The 19,066-nt window shown below is 46.8% G+C and overlaps 1 protein-coding gene across 1 annotated transcript in view; it reads left to right on the top strand.

Moving 5' to 3' along the window:
- Positions 1-19,066, top strand: part of LOC144482114 (NACHT, LRR and PYD domains-containing protein 3-like) — a 123,382-nt gene that overhangs the window by 65,866 nt on the left and 38,450 nt on the right. The window contains exon 9 of the mRNA XM_078201348.1: positions 3,333-3,503. Within this exon, the coding sequence (XP_078057474.1) occupies positions 3,333-3,503 (171 nt within the window). The remainder of the gene's footprint in view (positions 1-3,332; positions 3,504-19,066) is intronic.

Here is a 19,066-nt window from a genome sequence, read left to right on the forward strand (position 1 = left end):
CATACCTGAGACATGGTAACACTGCTGGCCTGGATTGACTCCTCCATTCTTTGTGTATGGATACACACAGCCTTTGGAAACTCCACCGAATGTTAAAATATCTTATGCTGCAGCTCCAGTATCTGTTGCGTTGTTGAAGATTCCAGTCACATTTCATCTTCATGAAGCTGGCAATGTCCTCTCCCCTCGAAGTGTGAGTGAACTCAACTATTGCTGCCTCCATCAGCTGTTTGGGTTTGTGTGTGCTGTCGTGTGCTGACAGTTTGTAACCCCTCTGCTAATCGTGTGAGGCAGTATCTGCTCTGGTGGAGGTTATGGGGAATAATGTGAAAGAGCAGCGTCTGTGAACCCCTCCTCTTCTTCCGAGGTCGACACTTGTCTCCGTCTCGCAGCAACTGTTGATTTGTGAGAGAGTGAAGAATGTTAGAGGGTAATGCACATTCCAACATGTCCTGGAGACTGTTCCTAATCCAGAGCTCCATATGACCAATGGAGGACACGAAATCATCAGGTTTTGGACTCAGAAGCAGAGACGCTCCTGTGCCCATCTATTCACTCACTCACTCACTCTCTGGATCCACAACCCAGCTCACCATCAGCGATTGCCCAGTCAGGCTCCAGGCCTCCCAGTTCCAGCACTTCATCTTCCATTGGCATAAAAATCCAGACAGTCTCACTCTTGGCTCCTTCTCTGACGCTGTCTTCTACAAGCACATAAACTTCCATTGTTAATCACCCATCAAAGACACACACAAGCCTATGGTGCTGCCAGACTGCCCATCATGAGACCACCAGGATGGTAACTCAGTGTTGGCAGTGCAGCAGTCATCTCTGGCTTTCCGGAACCCAGTAAGAGTTTTAACAACACCAGGTTAAAGTCCAACATGTTTATTTGGTAGCACATGCCATTAGCTTTCGGAGCGCTGCTCCTTCGTCAGATGCAGTGGAAATTTGCTCTCAAACAGAGCACAGAGACACAAAATCAAGGTACAGAATACTGATTAGAATGCGAATCTATACAGCCAACCAGGTCTTAAAGTTCCAGACAATGAGAGTGGAGGGAGCATTAAGCACAGGTTAAAGAGATGCGTATTGTCTCCAGACAGGACAGCCAGTGAGATTCTGCAAGTCCAGGAGGCAAGCTGATGGGGGTTACTGATAGTGTGACATAAACCCAACATCCCGGTTTGGACCGTCCTCATGTGTGCGGAACCTGGCTATCAGTTTCTGCTCAGCGACTCTGCGCTGTCGTGTGTCGTGAAGGCCGCCTTGGAGAACGCTTACCCGAAGATCAGAGGCTGAATGCCCGTGACCGCTGAAGTGCTCCCCCACAGGAAGAGAACAGTCTTGCCTGGTGACTGTCGAGTGGTGTTCATTCATCCGTTGTCGTAGCATCTGCATGGTTTCCCCAATATACCATGCCTCGGGACATCCTTTCCTGCAGCGTATCAGGTAGACAACTTTGACCGAGTTGCAAGAATAGGTACCCTGCACCTGGTAGATGGTGTTCTCACGTGAGATGATGGCATCTGTTTCAATGATCCGGCACGTCTTAGAGGTTGCTGTGGCAGGGTTGTGAGGTGTCGTGGTCACTCTTCTCCTGAAAGCTGGGTAGTTTGCAGCGCACAATGGTACAGAGAGGATGACATGTTCCTGAAGATTGATGCTGCTGTCTGGACATTGCCAGTGTCTGGGTGGAGATGTTATTTCTATAATTTCTCTTTCATCCTTATTCACATATCAGCCTGTACGCTTAACGCTCACCTTGTCAGAACATGTCGGGTTTTTGATCTTTTGCCTCACTGCAGCCAAGTGCTGCCTGCTCTGGGTCTTGGCAGCTTCCATCCATACTTGCTTTGCGTGATGGGACAGGCCTCCGCCTCGAGTCTTGAAGGAACAGAACTTCACTCCAAACCGATGTCGCCTTGAAAATTTCCAGGGAAGTGTCAGCGAATTGGGTTGAATCTGCCTTCTGCCATTTCAGCCCTTTGTTCATTAACCAGGGCTCCCTCACTGCTCCCTGCAGAGCCTTTAAAAGTGCTGCTGGCTGCCTTTAAATCTGGTGCCAGCCTTGCCTGAATGGGGCCTTCCCCTGCAGCCAGTGGTTAAGCTCTGGAATGCACAGGGTTTTGGGGCTAGGTGGGGGAATGACACTTAGTGAGTTGCTCATTCGGAGAGTCAGTGCAGACACAATGGGCTGAATGGTCTCCTTCTGCTCTGCAACAATTCTGTGATTCTGCCTGTGCTGCCTGAGTGGACAGATTCCCCCTCACCTGTCAGACATTAATGTGCCCGTTCTGACGATGTGTGAAGTTGGTTAGTTCATTTTGTTTGGTGTCTCGAGTGTGACGTAGAATGATGCTAATGTTGAGTGTTTAGTCCTCTTACCAGCTGTGGGGTTCATGGAGTCCCATCTCATCCCATTGCCCCACGTTTACTCAGTTGTGTCCCTGAAGCTACATGTTACAAATTGTCTCTCGCTATTGGAAAGAAGTATTAACATTTCATTGGGGACTATGGCTACTAACTCTGTCCACACTGCAACATCACCAACTTCCAGTTGTAATATCGATACATTTCCAACCAATATCTTCACAGAATTGTAACGGCCATTTGGCCAATCGAGGGCCATTTGGAAAATGAGGCAAATTGGCCCATCGTGTCTGCACCAGCTCACCTAATTAGCATTAGGAATTTGTGTCATTCTCCAGCCTTTTTCTCGTATCCTCGCTCATTCGTTATATCCTAATAATCTAATTGCTTTTTGACTGCTTCGATGCAGCCGACCTCCACCACACTTCCCGGCTGTAGTTCCAGATCCGAACCACTGGCAGTGTGAAAAAGATTTCCTCTCATCATCTTCAACCCCACGACACGCTCCATTCCTGAGCCACTGAACATCCCATGTCCCTCCCTGTGACTCAGGGTAAGGAAATGGGAATCCTGTGCTCTTCTCTTGCACCATCGTCCTTTTTGTCATTTAATCACTCCGGCACTTCCATTTTGATCCTTCTGAGCCACCCGCTCATCCCCAGCTTCCTGACACTTAAAACAATTTAATTCACTGCTATTTCCAATTTCTAAGTTTAGCTAATTGAACTGAAACTAAATCTGTTTCTATCTTCACAGATATTGCCTGACCTGATGAGAGTTTCCAACATATTTATTCATATTTCAAATTTACAACATTAATATAATTTTGCCTTCTGTATCAACTGAAGTTGTGTTTCTTGAATGTCCCGCGCTGTACATTATTATTGTCAATGATCTTATTTTTAAAAACACTGTGGATTTACCCTGATTCCTGTTATTTTTCTCTCTCTGATCTCCAGTCTGAAAGATGTTGATCTCACAGATTCTTGTGCTGAGGACCTGGCCTCTGCTCTCAGTACAAACCGCTCACTGAAATATCTGCATCTGGGTTACAATAAACTGGGAGATTCAGGAGTGAAGCGGCTGTCTGTGGCTCTGAGGAATCCGGACTGTAAAATACAGGAACTGTAGTAAGTAGCAGACTCTGTGAGATTGTGTTTATAATAACTGAATATTCAACAATATAATTTCAACATTGGTATTTGTATAAAAACACTGCCCATTACTATTGGCGTCAGTTATGAATAAGGAAAATTGCTTTTCCTGTGACTACTGTTGCTTCTCTCTCTGATCCCTGAGCAATCCTACAGTCCTACAAATTCTTATGTTAAGGGAGGAGGGGAATAATGTTATGGTTCACCCTCTGAGGTCCTCTCCTCCTCATGAGATGTGCACAGCTCTCCCCGGACACAGCATCCATTGATCTGTGAAAAGGGGGAGAGTGAATAGATGACAGTAAATGTAGGACAGGACATGGTGGTGGAGTCTCGCTTTTAGTAACAGGTGACAGTGCAGTCGCGAGAGGTGAACTTAGTTCCAATGATCAAGATGCAAAATCAGTTTGGGTTGAGAAAAGAATTAGCAAAGTTAAAACTTCACTTGTGGAAATCATTTATAGGCCCCGAATAATATTCAGAATCTCTGACAAAGTATACAGGAAAAATAATGGGGTCTTTTAAAAACATACTGCAATAATCACGGGCGATTTTAATCTCCATGCACAAAGACGAACAAAGGACCACACAACAGAGTAACAGGCCCTTCGGCCCACCAAGCCTGTGGTTGCTCCTCATCCTTAGTCAGACCCAGTCCTTACTGTCCATACGAGGTTTCTATTCCTCTGTTCATCTCTTGTTCATATGTCTATCAAGGTACTTCTTGAACATTGGTAACATGACTGCTTCCACCACTTCCATTGGCAGTGCATTCCAGGCGCCCACCACGCTCTGTGTGAAAACGTACCCCACACATCTCCCCTAAACTTTGCTCCTCTCACCTTCATCCTGTGCCCTCTTGTAGTTGACCATTCCACACTGGGAAAAAGTCTCTGACTATCCAGCATGTCAATGCCTCTCATAATTGTGTCTCCTCTATCAGGTCACCCCTCAGTCTCCCTTTTTGTAGTGAAAACAATTTGTGTTTATACAACCTCTTCTCATACCTGAACACATTTTGATCAGGCAACATTCTGGTAAATCGTATTTGCACCCTCTCCAAAGCATCCACATCCTTCTGGTAGTGTGCCGAACAGAACTGCAAGCAATATTACAAATGTGGCCTTGCTAAAGTTTCACACTTCCCAACTTTTATACTCGATGCCGCGGTCGATGAAAACAAGCATGCTCTCTGCCTTCTTGACCACTTCATCCACCTGTGTTGCCACTTTCAGGGATCTGTGCACTTGTACGCACAGATCCCTCTGTAGGTCAATGCTCTGATGGGTTCTTCCATTTACTGTATAATTCGCTTCTGAATTAGGTCTTCTGCATGAATCAGATTGTCAACAGTTGAATAGAAGATTAGTTCACAGAATGTATTCAAGCAATTTACCGGAGAAGCATGTTCCAGCCAAACACAAAACAAGCTGTTTTATACATGGTGATGTGCAAAAATGTGTGGCGTTTCCAACAAACAATACGTTCCTTTCAATTGTAAAACAGCAGCAGAAGTGTTCCAGCCGTTGCTAATTCAAGGACTGCATTAGATTAAGCGAAGATGTGGCAACGTGGTTAGCACTGCTGACTCACAGCGTCAGGGACCCGTATTCATTCCAACTTTGGACGACTGCCTGTGTGGAGTTTGCATGTTCTAATTGTTTCCGTCTGGGTTTCCTCCGGGTGCTCCTGTTTCCTCCCACAGCCCACGAAATGCGCAGGTTAGGTGGATTTGGCATGCTGAACTGCCCCTTTGTTCAAGATGTGTAGCTGAGGGGGATTAACAGCGTAAATATGTGGGGTTACAGGAAACCGGGCAACTGCAGATCTGTTAGTCTGACATTGATATTTCAGTAGTCTTGAGTAAAGGAAGTGATAACAGAACACTGAGGAATCAATGACAGGATTAGACAGGGCCAACATGGATTTATGAAAGGCTTGGCATGGTGACACAGCGGTGAGCACAGCTGTATCACAGCGCCAGTGACCAGATTCAATTCCAGCCTTGGGTGACCATCGGTGTGGAGTTTGTACATTCTTCCCGCGTCTGCCTGTGTTTCCTGTGGGTGCTCTGGTTCAAGAACAAATAACAAAGAACAATACAGCACAGGAACAGGCCCTTCGGCCCTCCAAGCCCGCGGCGCTCCCCGGTCCAGGATTGAATCCTGAATCCAGGATCCCCGCCCAATTTTCCAGCCTATCTACATACCAATATCCTATCCACCGAGCTGTCCCTCACAGCTACGATGCTTTGTTCATTACAACCTATTAACTCACCCCCACCCCCCCATTCCAGACCATGTGATCTCCAGGGAGAGGCGAAAACCCAGAGTGAAAAACCACAGGGCCAATATGGGGAAAAAAAATCTGGGAAATTCCTCTCCGACCCCCTGAGGCGATCGAAACGAGTCCAGGAGATCACAATGGCCCCGATCGGAAAATGCTTCCCAACCCTAGTCATTTCCACTTCCACGACACCATATGAATTCTCTGCCCCCGAGACAGGTTCCCAACTATCCGCAGTCTCGCTCTGTACTGGCACCAGCAAGATGATAATAGAATGAAGCCTTGAAACGAGAAACAAGGAACAATTAGCCCGCGCCACTCCCTGGTCCAGACTAGACCACTCTTTTGTGTCCCTCCATTCCCATTCCGTTCATATAGCTGTCTAGATAAGTCTTAAACGTTCCCAGTGTGTCCGCCTCCACCACCTTGCCCGGCAACACGTACCAGGCCCCCACGACCCTCTGTGTGAAATATGTCCTTCTGATATCTGCGTTAAACCTCCCCCCCTTCACCTTGAACCTATGACCCCTCGTGAACGTCACCACCGACCCGGGGAAAAGCTTCCCACCGTTCACCCTATCTATGCCTTTCATAATTTTATACACCTCTATTAAGTCTCCCCTCATCCTCCGTCTTTCCAAGGAGAACACCCGCAGTTTCCCCAATCTCTCCTCATAACCAAGCCCCTCCATACCAGGCAACATCCTGGTAAACCTCCTCTGTACTCTCTCCAAAGCCTCCACGTCCTTCTGGTAGTGTGGCGATCAGAACTGGACGCAGTATTCCAAATGCGGCCGAACCAACGTTCTATACATCTGCAACATCAGACCCCAACTCTTATACTCTATGCCCCGTCCTATAAAGGCAAGCATGCCATATGCCTTCTTCACCACCTTCTCCACTTGTGACGTCACCTTCAAGGATCTGTGGACTTGCACACCCAGGTCCCTCTGCGTCTCTACACCCTTTATGGTTCTTCCATTTATCGTGTAGCTCCTCCCTACATTATTCCCACCAAAATGCATCACTTCGCATTTATCAGGATTGAACTCCATCTGCCATTTCCTTGCCCAAATTTCCAGCCTATCTATATCCTTCTGTAGCCTCTGACAATGTTCCTCACTATCTGCAAGTCCTGCCAGTTTTGTGTCGTCCGCAAACTTACTGATCATCCCAGTTACTCCTTCTTCCAGATCATTTATATAAATCACAAACAGCAGAGGTCCCAATACAGAGCCCTGCGGTACACCACTAGTCACAGGCCTCCAGCCGGAAAAAGACCCTTCCACTACCACCCTCTGTCTTCTATGACCAAGCCAGTTCTCCACCCATCTAGCCACCTCCCCCTTTATCCCATGGGATCCAACCTTTTTCACTAGCCTACCATGAGGGACTTTGTCAAACGCTTTACTAAAGTCCATATAGACAACATCCACGGCCCTTCCTTCGTCAACCATTTTGGTCACTTCTTCAAAAAACACCACCAGGTTAGTGAGGCATGACCTCCCTCTCACAAAACCATGTTGACTATCGTTAATGAGTTTATTCCTTTCTAAATGCGCATACATCCTATCTCTAAGAATCTTCTCCAACAACTTCCCCACCACGGGGAAGTTCCTGCCCACACTCCAAAGATATGCTGTGTAGCTGGAATGACCGTGGTAAAATTGTCCTTATTGTGCAAAGATGTGTAGGTGTGGTGGAAAAATAGGATTCAGAGACGGTCAGTCATGGATAGGAGCAAACTTTATTTTTACTCTGCAGAGGACGCGTTCCTCCTGCCACTCGAGAGGGTGGGGGGGGGCAGGGGGCGGGGGGAAGGCGCGCCCGAGTACAGCAAACTACAGTCTTTATACCTATTCTGCTGCTAGGCGGGCTACACAGACACCCAGGCAGTAATGAGCTAATACAATATTAGTATTTTTCCATTCCGTATAAGGAGTTGTTTTTCTCCTTCTAACTGTACTGTCTTATCTTCCTCATTCAGCTAGTTCTCATTATTCTGTTCACTTCTGCAGTTTCCCAACCACCCCCTTGTGCAGCTGCTCAACCTTGAGTTTTAATCATTTTAGTTCCTCCTTATCGAAATAGCCAAGGTTTGGCCCTCTGGACCTGTTGTCTGCTTTGTTCCTTATGTTAAAATTTTCCATTACAATTCCCCCTGTTGTCATTCTATGACAATACCTCATTAAAATTGTAAGGTTCAATTTCAACAAGCTACTCAAGCGTTATTTAGATTCTCTTAGCTTTGTACAGTATTTTACTCAAAGTACATTCATCAGGTATGACCATTGCAATGCCATCATTAATCTTTGGTATATGATATAGGGAACGATTGTCACACAACAGTTATACATTATAAGCATTTAGTCCATTGACAGTTCGTCTCTGAACGGAGGTATCCATTCAATTGCCTCTTCCATTTCCTCCGAGTCAGATTGTCTCAGCATTCAGTAGTCGCGAGCCAGGCTTGTTGTAACAATTCTCTGCAAAAACTGGCAGACGCACGGTCCCATGCATAGTAGGAATACAAGCCCGATCACTACTGGTATCATTACATTTATCATCCAGTACCCCCAGCCTCCCCACAGCTGGGTGAGCCAAGCAAACCAAGAATTGTCTGCTGCCGGGGGCACCCGAATGGCATCTCTCATATGCTTAATGACATTAGTTATGTTCTCATGTTCGTCAGGTATATAAAAACAGCAGGATGTACTAAGCAGTTTGCAGACGCCTCCCTGCTCCGCCAGTAAAATATCCAAGGCCAATCTGTGTTGAATTTCGGCGGTTCTAATAGCCGTCATTTCTCCATCTACCATAGTTAGGGCTGCTTCAGTTTCGTTGGCGCGCCTTAGGACTGACCATGCTAGTCCGTTAATCTTGTTGATGGCCACAGCAGTGCCTACTACAATAAACATTGACCATCCTATATTAGCTCCCGGAGCAGTCCACGGGTCAGCCAGCGTATAGCCTTCGTAGCCTCGAGGGACTCCTGTCCCGTCTTCTGTCAGACTCCTCCGTCGACGCTGATGTTGGTTTTTGTTGACCTTCGGGCACTGAGTATATGATAGTTCCAGTGGTCACAACTATACTGAAGCGATTGCCAGTGTGAGGGGTACCTTTGGCTGTAGTTACTACCACCAGGTGCCAATCGGATGGGCCACAGGGGTCCCTACATAGGTACTTGTCATTTCGTTAATAATCGCCATGATCATAACCCCTACTAGGAGGATAAGGCCATGGTTCACATGTGAACGTTCCCGTTTCTCCCTTGGTCAATGTCACTGTCACTTCAGGGATTCCTCCCATCACCAGCTCCGCCAGGAGAATCAGGAGTTTCATGGGGTGCGATCCTGTCCGCTTCATGTTGCCTCGTCTGGTGCTTGCTGGGATTCTGGTACTCGCTTGCAATGGCTGGTGTGAAACCACGTAGCCCTCTCTGCTACCTTTCCTGCTGTCTGCGTCACAAGGAGCACCTGGAATAGTCTCAACCACCTTCTGGCTTTCCAACTCTTCTTTCTAAAATCCTTTACCACTACCCACTCGCCTGGTCGTAGGTCATGCAGTTTTCCCTCTGCTGGTCGTGGTAGGGCTTCCTTCACTTGGGCCTGTACTTGAGACAAAACTGCAGAAAGTTTTGTACAATAATGTAGCATTTCATCCTCACAATGACTGGTTAGGGTTCTTATAACAGGTTTTGGCCCAATCCCAGTGTTAGGTGGTCTGCCAAAGAGTATCTCAAATGGGCTCAAGTTAGCTCTTCCCCTTATCCTGGTGCTCATGTACATTAACACTACGGGCAGGGCTTTTGTCCATGGCGTTCCCATCTCATCACAGCATTTTGCTAACTTGTTCTTGAAGGTAGCGTTTTCCCTTTCTACTGCTCCCCCACTTTCTGGGTGGTATGCACAATGCTGTCTGAGGTCTATACCCAAGCATTCTCCCACTTGCTTAAGCGCCTGGTTCACAAAATGTGTGCCATTATCGCTACTGATCTTTTCTGGTATACCCGACCGCGGGATTATTTCCGTTAGCAGAGCTTTGGCAACTGCACTAGCATCTTGTCTAGCTGTAGGGAACGTCTCTTTCCACTTAGTGAACATATCAACCATCACCAAGCAGTATTTTTTCCCATCGCTTGAGGAGAGTTGGATAAAGTCCATCTGAATGTGTTCGAAGGGTCTCTGTCTTTCTGGGTGCGCTCCCTGACTCATCTTTATTCCTCTTCCTACATTATTAGTAGCACAGATGACACATCGTTCACAAAATTTTTCAGAGTAATTAGTGAAGCCGCTAGTGTACCAGTATGCAGAGATACCCCTGAACATCCCTCCTTTTGGCACATGGTCCTTCCCGTGTGTCAATTTAGCATAGTGTGGGAACAATGCTTTTGGCAAGCATGGTTTTCCATTGGGGCCGGACCATACCCCTTCTTGTACCTTTGACCATTCCCTCTTCTCGCCGGGCGAGGCTTGTGACTGCAAATCCTGTAGGTCCGCTGTTGGGTTAGAAACTGGTAACATTGGCATGTTTGCATTATCACTAATGGCCTGCTGCGCCGCTGCTTTTGCTATCGCATCTGCTCTGGCGTTTCCCTGTGAGACTGGATCAGCATTTCCAGTGTGCGTATCACACTTACAGACTGCTATAACATTGGGTAAAAGGACTGCCTCCAAGAGATCAGAAATCAGCGCATGATGTGTGATCGGCTTGCCCGTTGACGTTAAGAAGCCTCTATGTTTCCATAGTGTCCCAAAATCATGGGTCACCCCAAAGGCATATCTACTATCTGTATAGATAATAACGGACTTTCCCTTTGCGAGTTTACATGCCTCCGTGAGGGCCACAAGCTCTGCAGTCTGCGCTGACAAATGCCTGGGGAGTGGTTCTGTTTTTACTGTGTCATGTAGCGTAACTAGAGCATATCCCACCAGGTTTTGGCCCATCTCCTGGTCCCTGAAAGCAGATCCATCCACAAACAGTTCCAGGTCGGGATTTTGTAACGGAATGTCCTGCAGGTCAGGTCTTGGACTGCAAACCTCATTAGTCAGGGCAACACAATCCTGTGGTTCCCCATCATCTGCAGTGGGGAGGAGAGTGGCAGGGTTAATACGGTGCACCTTTAAACTGTGACGTTTGGCATCTCCAACAGCACCGTGTTATACCTTAGCCATCTGGCTGCGGACATGTGAGCTGTTTTTTGTTCTAAGAGGAGAAGTGAGACCGCATGTGGTACAAGCAGTGTTAAGTCACTGTAACCCACAATATCTCTCGAAGCGTTTACTGCTTTCTCAGCCGCCGCAACTGCCCTCAGGCAGGTGGGCAGCCCCGCTGCTACTGGATCTAGTTTAGCGGAGAAATACACCACTGGTCTGAGCCTTCCCCCATGCTCTTGCAGCAGCACCGATGTCATGCAACCTCTCTTTTCATCCACTGCTTCGGTGAAAGGCTTATTTGGATTGGGTAGTCCTAGGGTTGGTGTAGTCTGCAATGCTAGCTTCAAATCTCTAAACGCCTGCCCTGCTTCAGGGGTCCAGTTAAGTACACCATGAGCCTGTAGGCCCTTTCCATGGGCTATGCCAATCAGAGGGGCCTCGAGAACGGCATAATTGGGGTCAAAGGTTCGACAATATGAGCACATGCCCAGAAAGGGCAACAATTATTTTCTCGTCTTTGACTTTGGGATTTCCTGGATCGCTTTTACTCTACTTTGCTCCAGAGCTTTGCCCTGTCCTGATATCAGATGCCCTAGAAACTTTACTTGTTCTTGTACAAATTGTAACTTGGAGAGACTCGCTTTGTGTCCTTCTCCAGCTAGGTGGCGCAACAGTGTCACTTTCACATTGTTCCTTGGTGGGAGCCACAATCAGGCAGTCATCCACATACTGCAGGAGATCTGTCCCAGAGGACAAGACCAGCGGTTCTAAACTCCTTTTCAGTACCTCATTATAGATCGTGGGGGGCTCACAATACCGCTGGCACAGCCTGGTGAATGTATAGGAATTTCCTTTAAACGAAAAAGCAAACCAGCACTGACTATCTGGGTGGACAGGTATACAAAAAAATGCATTCGCAAGGTCTACTACCGAGAACCATCTGCTCTCGGGTGGAATCTGCGCTAAAATGGTATACGGATTCGGAACATTAGGGGCTCTAGACACAGCTGCACCGTTGACTGCTTGCAAATCTTGCACAAATCAGGATCTTGGAGAAGATCCTGAGGGACAGGATATAGGAGCATTTGGAGAGGTTTAGTATGCTCAAGAATACTCAGCATGGCTTTGTCAAGGGCGGATCGTGCCTTACGAGCCTTTTTGAGTTTTTCGAAAATGTGACTAAACACATTGACGAAGGGAAGGCGGTAGATGTGGTTTATATGGATTTTAGCAAGGCGTTCAATAAGGTCCCCCATGCAAAGCTTCTGGAAAAAGTGAGAGGGCATGGGATCCAAGGGGCTGCTGCCCGGTGGGTCCAGAACTGGCTTGCCCAAAGGAGGCAGAGAGTGGGTATCGATGGGTCTTTTTCTAAAGGCAGGTCGGTCACCAGTCGTGTGCCCCAGGGATCTGTTCTGGGACCCTTGCTGTTTGTCATTTTCATAAATGACATGGATGAGGAAGTGGAGGGATGGGTTGGTAAGTTTGCCGACGACACAAAGGGGTTGCTGGGGTTGTGGATAGTCTGGAGGGATGTCCGAAGTTACAGAGGGACATAGATAGGATGCAAGACTGGGCGGAGAAGTGGCAGATGGACTTAAACTCAAATTTAACTCCTTGGAATTCGTCCTCCTCCCCTTCTGTCACTCGCAATCCTTCTGGGGTACTAATTAAGTTAAGCCTCAACCTCCCTATTAAATCTCGTCCCATGAGATTTATCGGACAACATCTGGAGAGTAAAAACGCAAACTTAAAGTGTTCTCCACCGTTGGTTTCGCATTCTAAAGATGCTGAGAACTGTTCTTTCATTATGACGCCAGATGCTCCTCTGGAGTTCAGATACCTCCCGCTCATTTTAACTGTTGTTTTTAGCTAACCGACCTGTATTACAGAGTTCCCCGCGCCGGAGTCGACTGAAAACGTAAGGCTCTCTCCCTCAACAGTCAATGCATACTCTGGCATTCGTTTACAAAATTCCTCCCTGTATCTGACGAATGTACCTTGCAATTCAGGCCCACTCGCCACGTCCCGTTCAGCCCGCGTAATTTGTTCGAGTAGGTTAGTATGTATAGTTAACTTCAGCGATTCTTCATTGCAAAGCATTAAAGCATTAAAGTTTTGGACTCACCCTCTCCTTCAGGCATACCCCTCTCGTCCCCTCCTCCTCCTCCTCCTAGTCAGTCAGCTTCATCAGCTTCCTTACCATCGTCTCGTGGCCCTTTCTTTTCCCTTGTTGGGCAATCTCTTGCCCAGTGGTTTTTACCTCCGCATGTGAAGCACCCATCCGTTCTTCCTCGTCCTCGCCATCGGCCTCCTCTGCCTCTTCCTCTTGCCCGTCCTCTATCTCTTCCTCTTTCTGAAGTCTGTGACACCATTTGCTTCATAGTTAACTGTGCCTGGTGAGTTTGGTCCTCCCTCTTTTTGTTCTGTCTTGCCTTTTCTTGCACTAACAACTTCTCAGCATGAATGGCATGTTGTTCAATTAAATTAAGTTTTCCTGTATCCCATGTGATGCATGTGTTTCTCACAATCTTAGCAATGTCCTCATGTAGTCCATTCATAAAACGGTTCCACAGGTGTGCCTCGTACGGGGTTACCTCAGCTGCGTTCATGTCAGCTGGTGTTGTAAGCCCGCTGTGAGCGTTGTGGATCTCTGTGAGTCGGGTCAGATATTGGGACAAAGTTTCTCCATCACGCTGCTTACTCATCACAATCTTTGTCATGTCCATTCTTACCAGAAAAGCAGCCCGGCAGGCATTCACCAGTCCTGCAGCAATAACAATTCTAATTGCCTGACACGAAAACTCCCCCATTTGTGAAAACCACACTCCTTCACCCACATTTCTACCTGGCGTACGGAATCTTGTCCGTAATTGATCGCCATGTATCGCACCTTCGGGCTATTTAAAATTATTGTATTCACAGGCCCCATGTCGTTGCTGTTACCCATGACCAGTCTCTTATTAGTGACAGTGGCACAATCTTACAGTGATCTCAAAATCTAGGTCCAACCTATCCTTTTGACTTGATTTTTCCTCCGGAGGTCACCTCACCCTGGAACGTCCAACTGGGCGGCGTGGTTTTCGTAAACCAGAAAACCAGAAGTTTTCCTAAACCAACAAACCAATACCCCCTCTTTTGGGTATTTTACGGGTCCAACCCGTCGGTAGATCCAAGTCTATACCTACCCTGTCACTGTAAGAATGTCCAACAAGTTCCCAATTTTGTAATTTGAACGACTCAATAAATAAAGTCCTTACCACAGATTTTAGTTCGGATCCTGCTGCCGTGGCGACACAGTGAACCCCCTGGTCCTGTCGCGCTTGGTAGCCAATTTTTGCGCCTAAGATCAGGTGAAAAGCCCCCAAGGCGTCAGCGCTAACGCCTCTCCGGAGTTCTCTGGTGCCTTCCTCAAACACGGGATCCCATCCTCGTCGCCAAGAACTGTGGTGGAAAAGTAGGATTCAGAGACGGTCAGTCATGGATAGGACCAAACTTTATTTCAACTCTGCAGAGGACGCGTTCCTCCTGCTCCTCGAGAGGGTGGGGGGGGGGGTGAGGCGCGCCCGAGTACAGCAAACTGCAGTCTTTATACCTATTCTGCTGCTAGGTGGGCTACGCAGGCACCCAGGCAGTAATGAGCTAATACAATATTAGTACTTTTCCATTCCGTAGAAGGAGTTGTTTTTCTCCTTCTCGCTGTACTGTCTTATCTTCCTCATTCAGCAAGTTCTCATTATTCTGTTCACCTCTGCAGTTTCTCAACCGCCCTCTTGTGCAGCTGCTCAACCTTGAGTTTTAATCATTTTAGTTCCTCCTTATCGAAATAGCCCAGGTTTGGCCCTCTGGACCTGTTGTCTGCTTTGTTCCTTATGTTAAAATTTTCCATTACATCGGTTAGGTGGATTAGCCCGAGTAAATTTGTGATGTTGTGGGGAGCGGACTTTGGTAAGATATTCCGTCAGATTATCTGGATGGGCCGAATGACCTCCTCCTACACAAGGGATTCTATAGTTGCAATATTCAAACACAAGCGGTTATGAAAGAAAATTGGAACACATGGAATTGTGTGTAATATACCAGCATGGATTGAGAACTGATTAATGGACAGAAACAAGGAGTTGGAATAAATGGGTTATTTTTGGGTTGACAGCCTCTAACTAGTGGAGTACGGCTGGGAACAGTGTTTGAGTCTCAACTATTCACAATTTGTATTAATGTTATGGATGTGGGGATCGAATTTAATATTTCCAAATTAGCGATTAATAGAAAACTGGGTGGAAATCTGAATTGTCAGGAGGATGTAAAGATATTTCAAGGGGATGGGGAGAGCCTCAGGGAGTGGCCAAAGGTTTGCCACGAAGACGACCGTGTATACAAATGTGAGTTTATCCAATTTTCCAGAAAAAAAAGAAATTAAGACAACTCCAAAGTTATTTTGATATCTTGTTGATGAGGCACTGAAAGCGAAGATGAGAGCAGTTAAGATAACAAATAGTCTGTTAGCCATTATGCTAAGAGGATTTGAGTTGAGGAAAAAGATGTCTTACTGCAATTCTACGCAGCCTTTCTAAGACTACACGTGGAGTAGTGTATACAGTTTTGGTCCCCTGACCGAAGGAAAGATGTACTTGGTTTGTAAAGATGGTTCACTACAACAGATTCAGGGACAGATGGGTTGTCCTATGAGGAACAAAAAACAACTTTATTCTCAGGTTTTTAGAAGAATGACAGCTGATCTTATTCACACATTCACTATTTTACTGTGTTCAAGAGGCCAGTTGCAGCAAGGATATTTTCCCTTGCTGGAGGGTCTAAACCTGGGACACAGTCTGAGAATAAGGGGCAGTTATTTAGGCTGAGATGAGGGGTATTTGTTTTCCATTGGAATAGAACATAGAACATTTCAGCGCAGTACAGGCCCTTCGGCCCTCGATGTTGCGCCGACCAGTGGTACCAATTTAAACCCCCTCTAATCTACACTATTCCAATATCATCCATATGTTTATCCAACAACCACTTGAACGCTCTCAACGTTGACGAGTCCACCACTGCTGCATGCAGGGCATTCCACGCCCTTACTACTCTCTGAGTAAAGAACCTACCTCTAACATCTGTCCTATATCTATCACCCCTCAATTTAAAGCTATGTCCCCTCGTGCTAGCCAACACCATCCGAGGAAAAAGGCTCTCACTATCCACCCTATCTAATCCTCTGATCATCTTGTATGCCTCTATTAAGTCACCTCTTTAACCTTCTTCTCTCGAACGAAAACAACCTCAAGCCCCTCAACCTTTCCTCATACGATTTTCCCACCATACCAGGCAACATCCTGGTAAATCTCCTCTGCACCCTTTCCAACACTTCCACATCTTTCCTATAATACAGCGACCAGAACTGTACGCAATACTCCAAATGCGGCCGCACCAGAGTTTGGTACATTTGCAGCATGACCTCCTGGCTCCGAAACTCAATCCCTCTACCAATAAAAGCTAACACACCGTACGCCTTCTTAACAACCCTATCAACCTGGGTGCCAACTTTCAGGGATCTATACACATGGACACCCAGGTCCCTCTGTTCATCCACACTACCAAGTATCTTACCATTAGCCCAGTACTCTGTATGCCTGTTACTCCTTCCAAAATGAATCACCTCACATTTTTCCGCATTAAACTCCATTTGCCACCTCTCAGCCCAGCTCTGCAGCTTATCTATGTCCCTCTGTAACCTGCCACTTCCCTCCGCACTGTCTACAACTCCACCGACTTCAGTGTCATCAGCAAATTTACTAATCCATCCTTCCACTTCCTCATCCAAGTCATTAATAAAAATGACAAACAGCAGTGGCCCCAAAACAGATCCTTGTGGTACACCACTACTAACTGAACTCCAGGATGAATATTTCCCATCAACCACCACCCTTTGTTTTCTTACAGCTCGCCGATTCCTGATCCAAACCACTAAATCACCCTCAATCCCATGTGTCCGTATTTTCTGCAAAAGCTTACCATGGGGAACCTTGTCAAACGCTTTGCTGAAATCCATATGCACCACATCAACCGCTTTACCCTCATCCACCTCTTTGGTCACCTTCTCAAAGAACTCAATAAGGTTTGTGAGGCACGACGTACCCTTCACAAAACCGTGCTGACTATCCCTAATCAAATTATTCTTTTCTAGGTGATTATAAATCCTATCTCTTATAATCCTTTCCAATACTTTGCCCACAACAGAAGTAAGGCTCACCGGTCTATAATTACCAGGGTTGTCCCTACTCCCCTTCTTGAACAAGGGGACAACATTTGCTATCCCCCAGTCTTCTGGCACTGTTCCTGTAGACAATGACGACACTTGAGGAAACAAGGTTCAGATGGCTCGATTGAGGGTTACAAGTTAGCAAGGAATGAGCTGAAAAAGGGGCTTAGGAGAGCTAGGAGGGGACATGAGAAGTCCTTGGCGGGTCGGATCAAGGAAAACCCCAAGGCTTTTTACTCTTATGTGAGGAATAAAAGAATGACCAGGGTGAGGTTAGGGCCGGTCAAGGAGAGTAGTGGGAACTTGTGTATGGAGTCAGTAGAGATAGGCGAGGTGATGAATGAATACTTTTCTTCAGTGTTCACCAAGGAGAGGGGCCACGTTTTTGAGGAAGAGAAGGTGTTACAGGCTAATAGGCTGGAGGAAATAGATGTTCGGAGGGAGGATGTCTTGGCAGTTTTGAATAAACTGAAGGTCGATAAGTCCCCTGGGCCTGATGAAATGTATCCTAGGATTCTGTGGGAGGCAAGGGATGAGATTGCAGAGCCTTTGGCGTTGATCTTTGGGTCCTCGCTGTCCACGGGGATGGTGCCAGAGGACTGGAGAATGGCGAATGTTGTTCCTCTGTTTAAGAAAGGGAATAGAAATGACCCTGGTAATTATAGACCGGTTAGTCTTACTTCGGTGGTTGGTAAATTGATGGAAAAGGTCCTTAGGGATGGGATTTACGACCATTTAGAAAGATGCGGATTAATCCGAGATAGTCAGCACGGATTTGTGAAGGGCAAGTCGTGCCTCACAAATTTGATAGAATTTTTTGAGGAGGTAACTAAGTGTGTTGATGAAGGTAGGGCAGTTGATGTCATATACATGGATTTTAGTAAGGCGTTTGATAAGGTCCCCCATGGTCGGCTTATGATGAAAGTGAGGAGGTGTGGGATAGAGGGAAAGTTGGCCGATTGGATAGGTAACTGGCTGTCTGACCGAAGACAGAGGGTGGTGGTCGATGGAAAATTTTCGGATTGGAGGCAGGTTGCTAGCGGTGTGCCGCAGGGATCAGTGCTTGGTCCTCTGCTCTTTGTGATTTTTATTAATGACTTAGAGGAGGGGGCTGAAGGGTGGATCAGTAAATTTGCTGATGACACCAAGATTGGTGGAGTAGTGGATGAGGTGGAGGGCTGTTGTAGGCTGCAAAGAGACATAGATAGGATGCAAAGCTGGGCTGAAAAATTGCAAATGGAGTTTAACCCTGATAAATGTGAGGTGATTCATTTTGGTAGGACAAATTTAAATGTGGATTACAGGGTCAAAGGTAGGGTTCTGAAGACTGTGGAGGAACAGAGAGATCTTGGGGTCCATATCCACAGATCTCTAAAGGTTGCCAGTCAAGTGGATAGAGCTGTGAAGAAGGCCTATAGTGTGTTAGCTTTTATTAACAGGGGGTTGGAGTTTAAGAGCCGTGGGGTTATGCTGCAACTGTACAGGACCTTGGTGAGACCACATTTGGAATATTGTGTGCAGTTCTGGTCACCTCACTATAAGAAGGATGTGGAAGCGCTGGAAAGAGTGCAGAGGAGATTTACCCGGATGCTGCCTGGTTTGGAGGGTAGGTCATATGAGGAAAGGTTGAGGGAGCTAGGGCTGTTCTCTCTGGAGCGGAGGAGGCTGAGGGGAGACTTAATAGAGGTGTATAAAATGATGAAGGGGATAGATAGAGTGAACGTTCAAAGACTATTTCCTCGGGTGGATGGAGCTATTACAAGGGGGCATAACTATAGGGTTCGTGGTGGGAGATACAGGACGGATATCAGAGGTAGGTTCTTTACGCAGAGAGTGGTTGG

This window comes from Mustelus asterias (assembly GCF_964213995.1).
Source record: "Mustelus asterias chromosome 26 unlocalized genomic scaffold, sMusAst1.hap1.1 SUPER_26_unloc_18, whole genome shotgun sequence".
NCBI classification, from domain to species: Eukaryota; Metazoa; Chordata; class Chondrichthyes; order Carcharhiniformes; family Triakidae; genus Mustelus; species Mustelus asterias.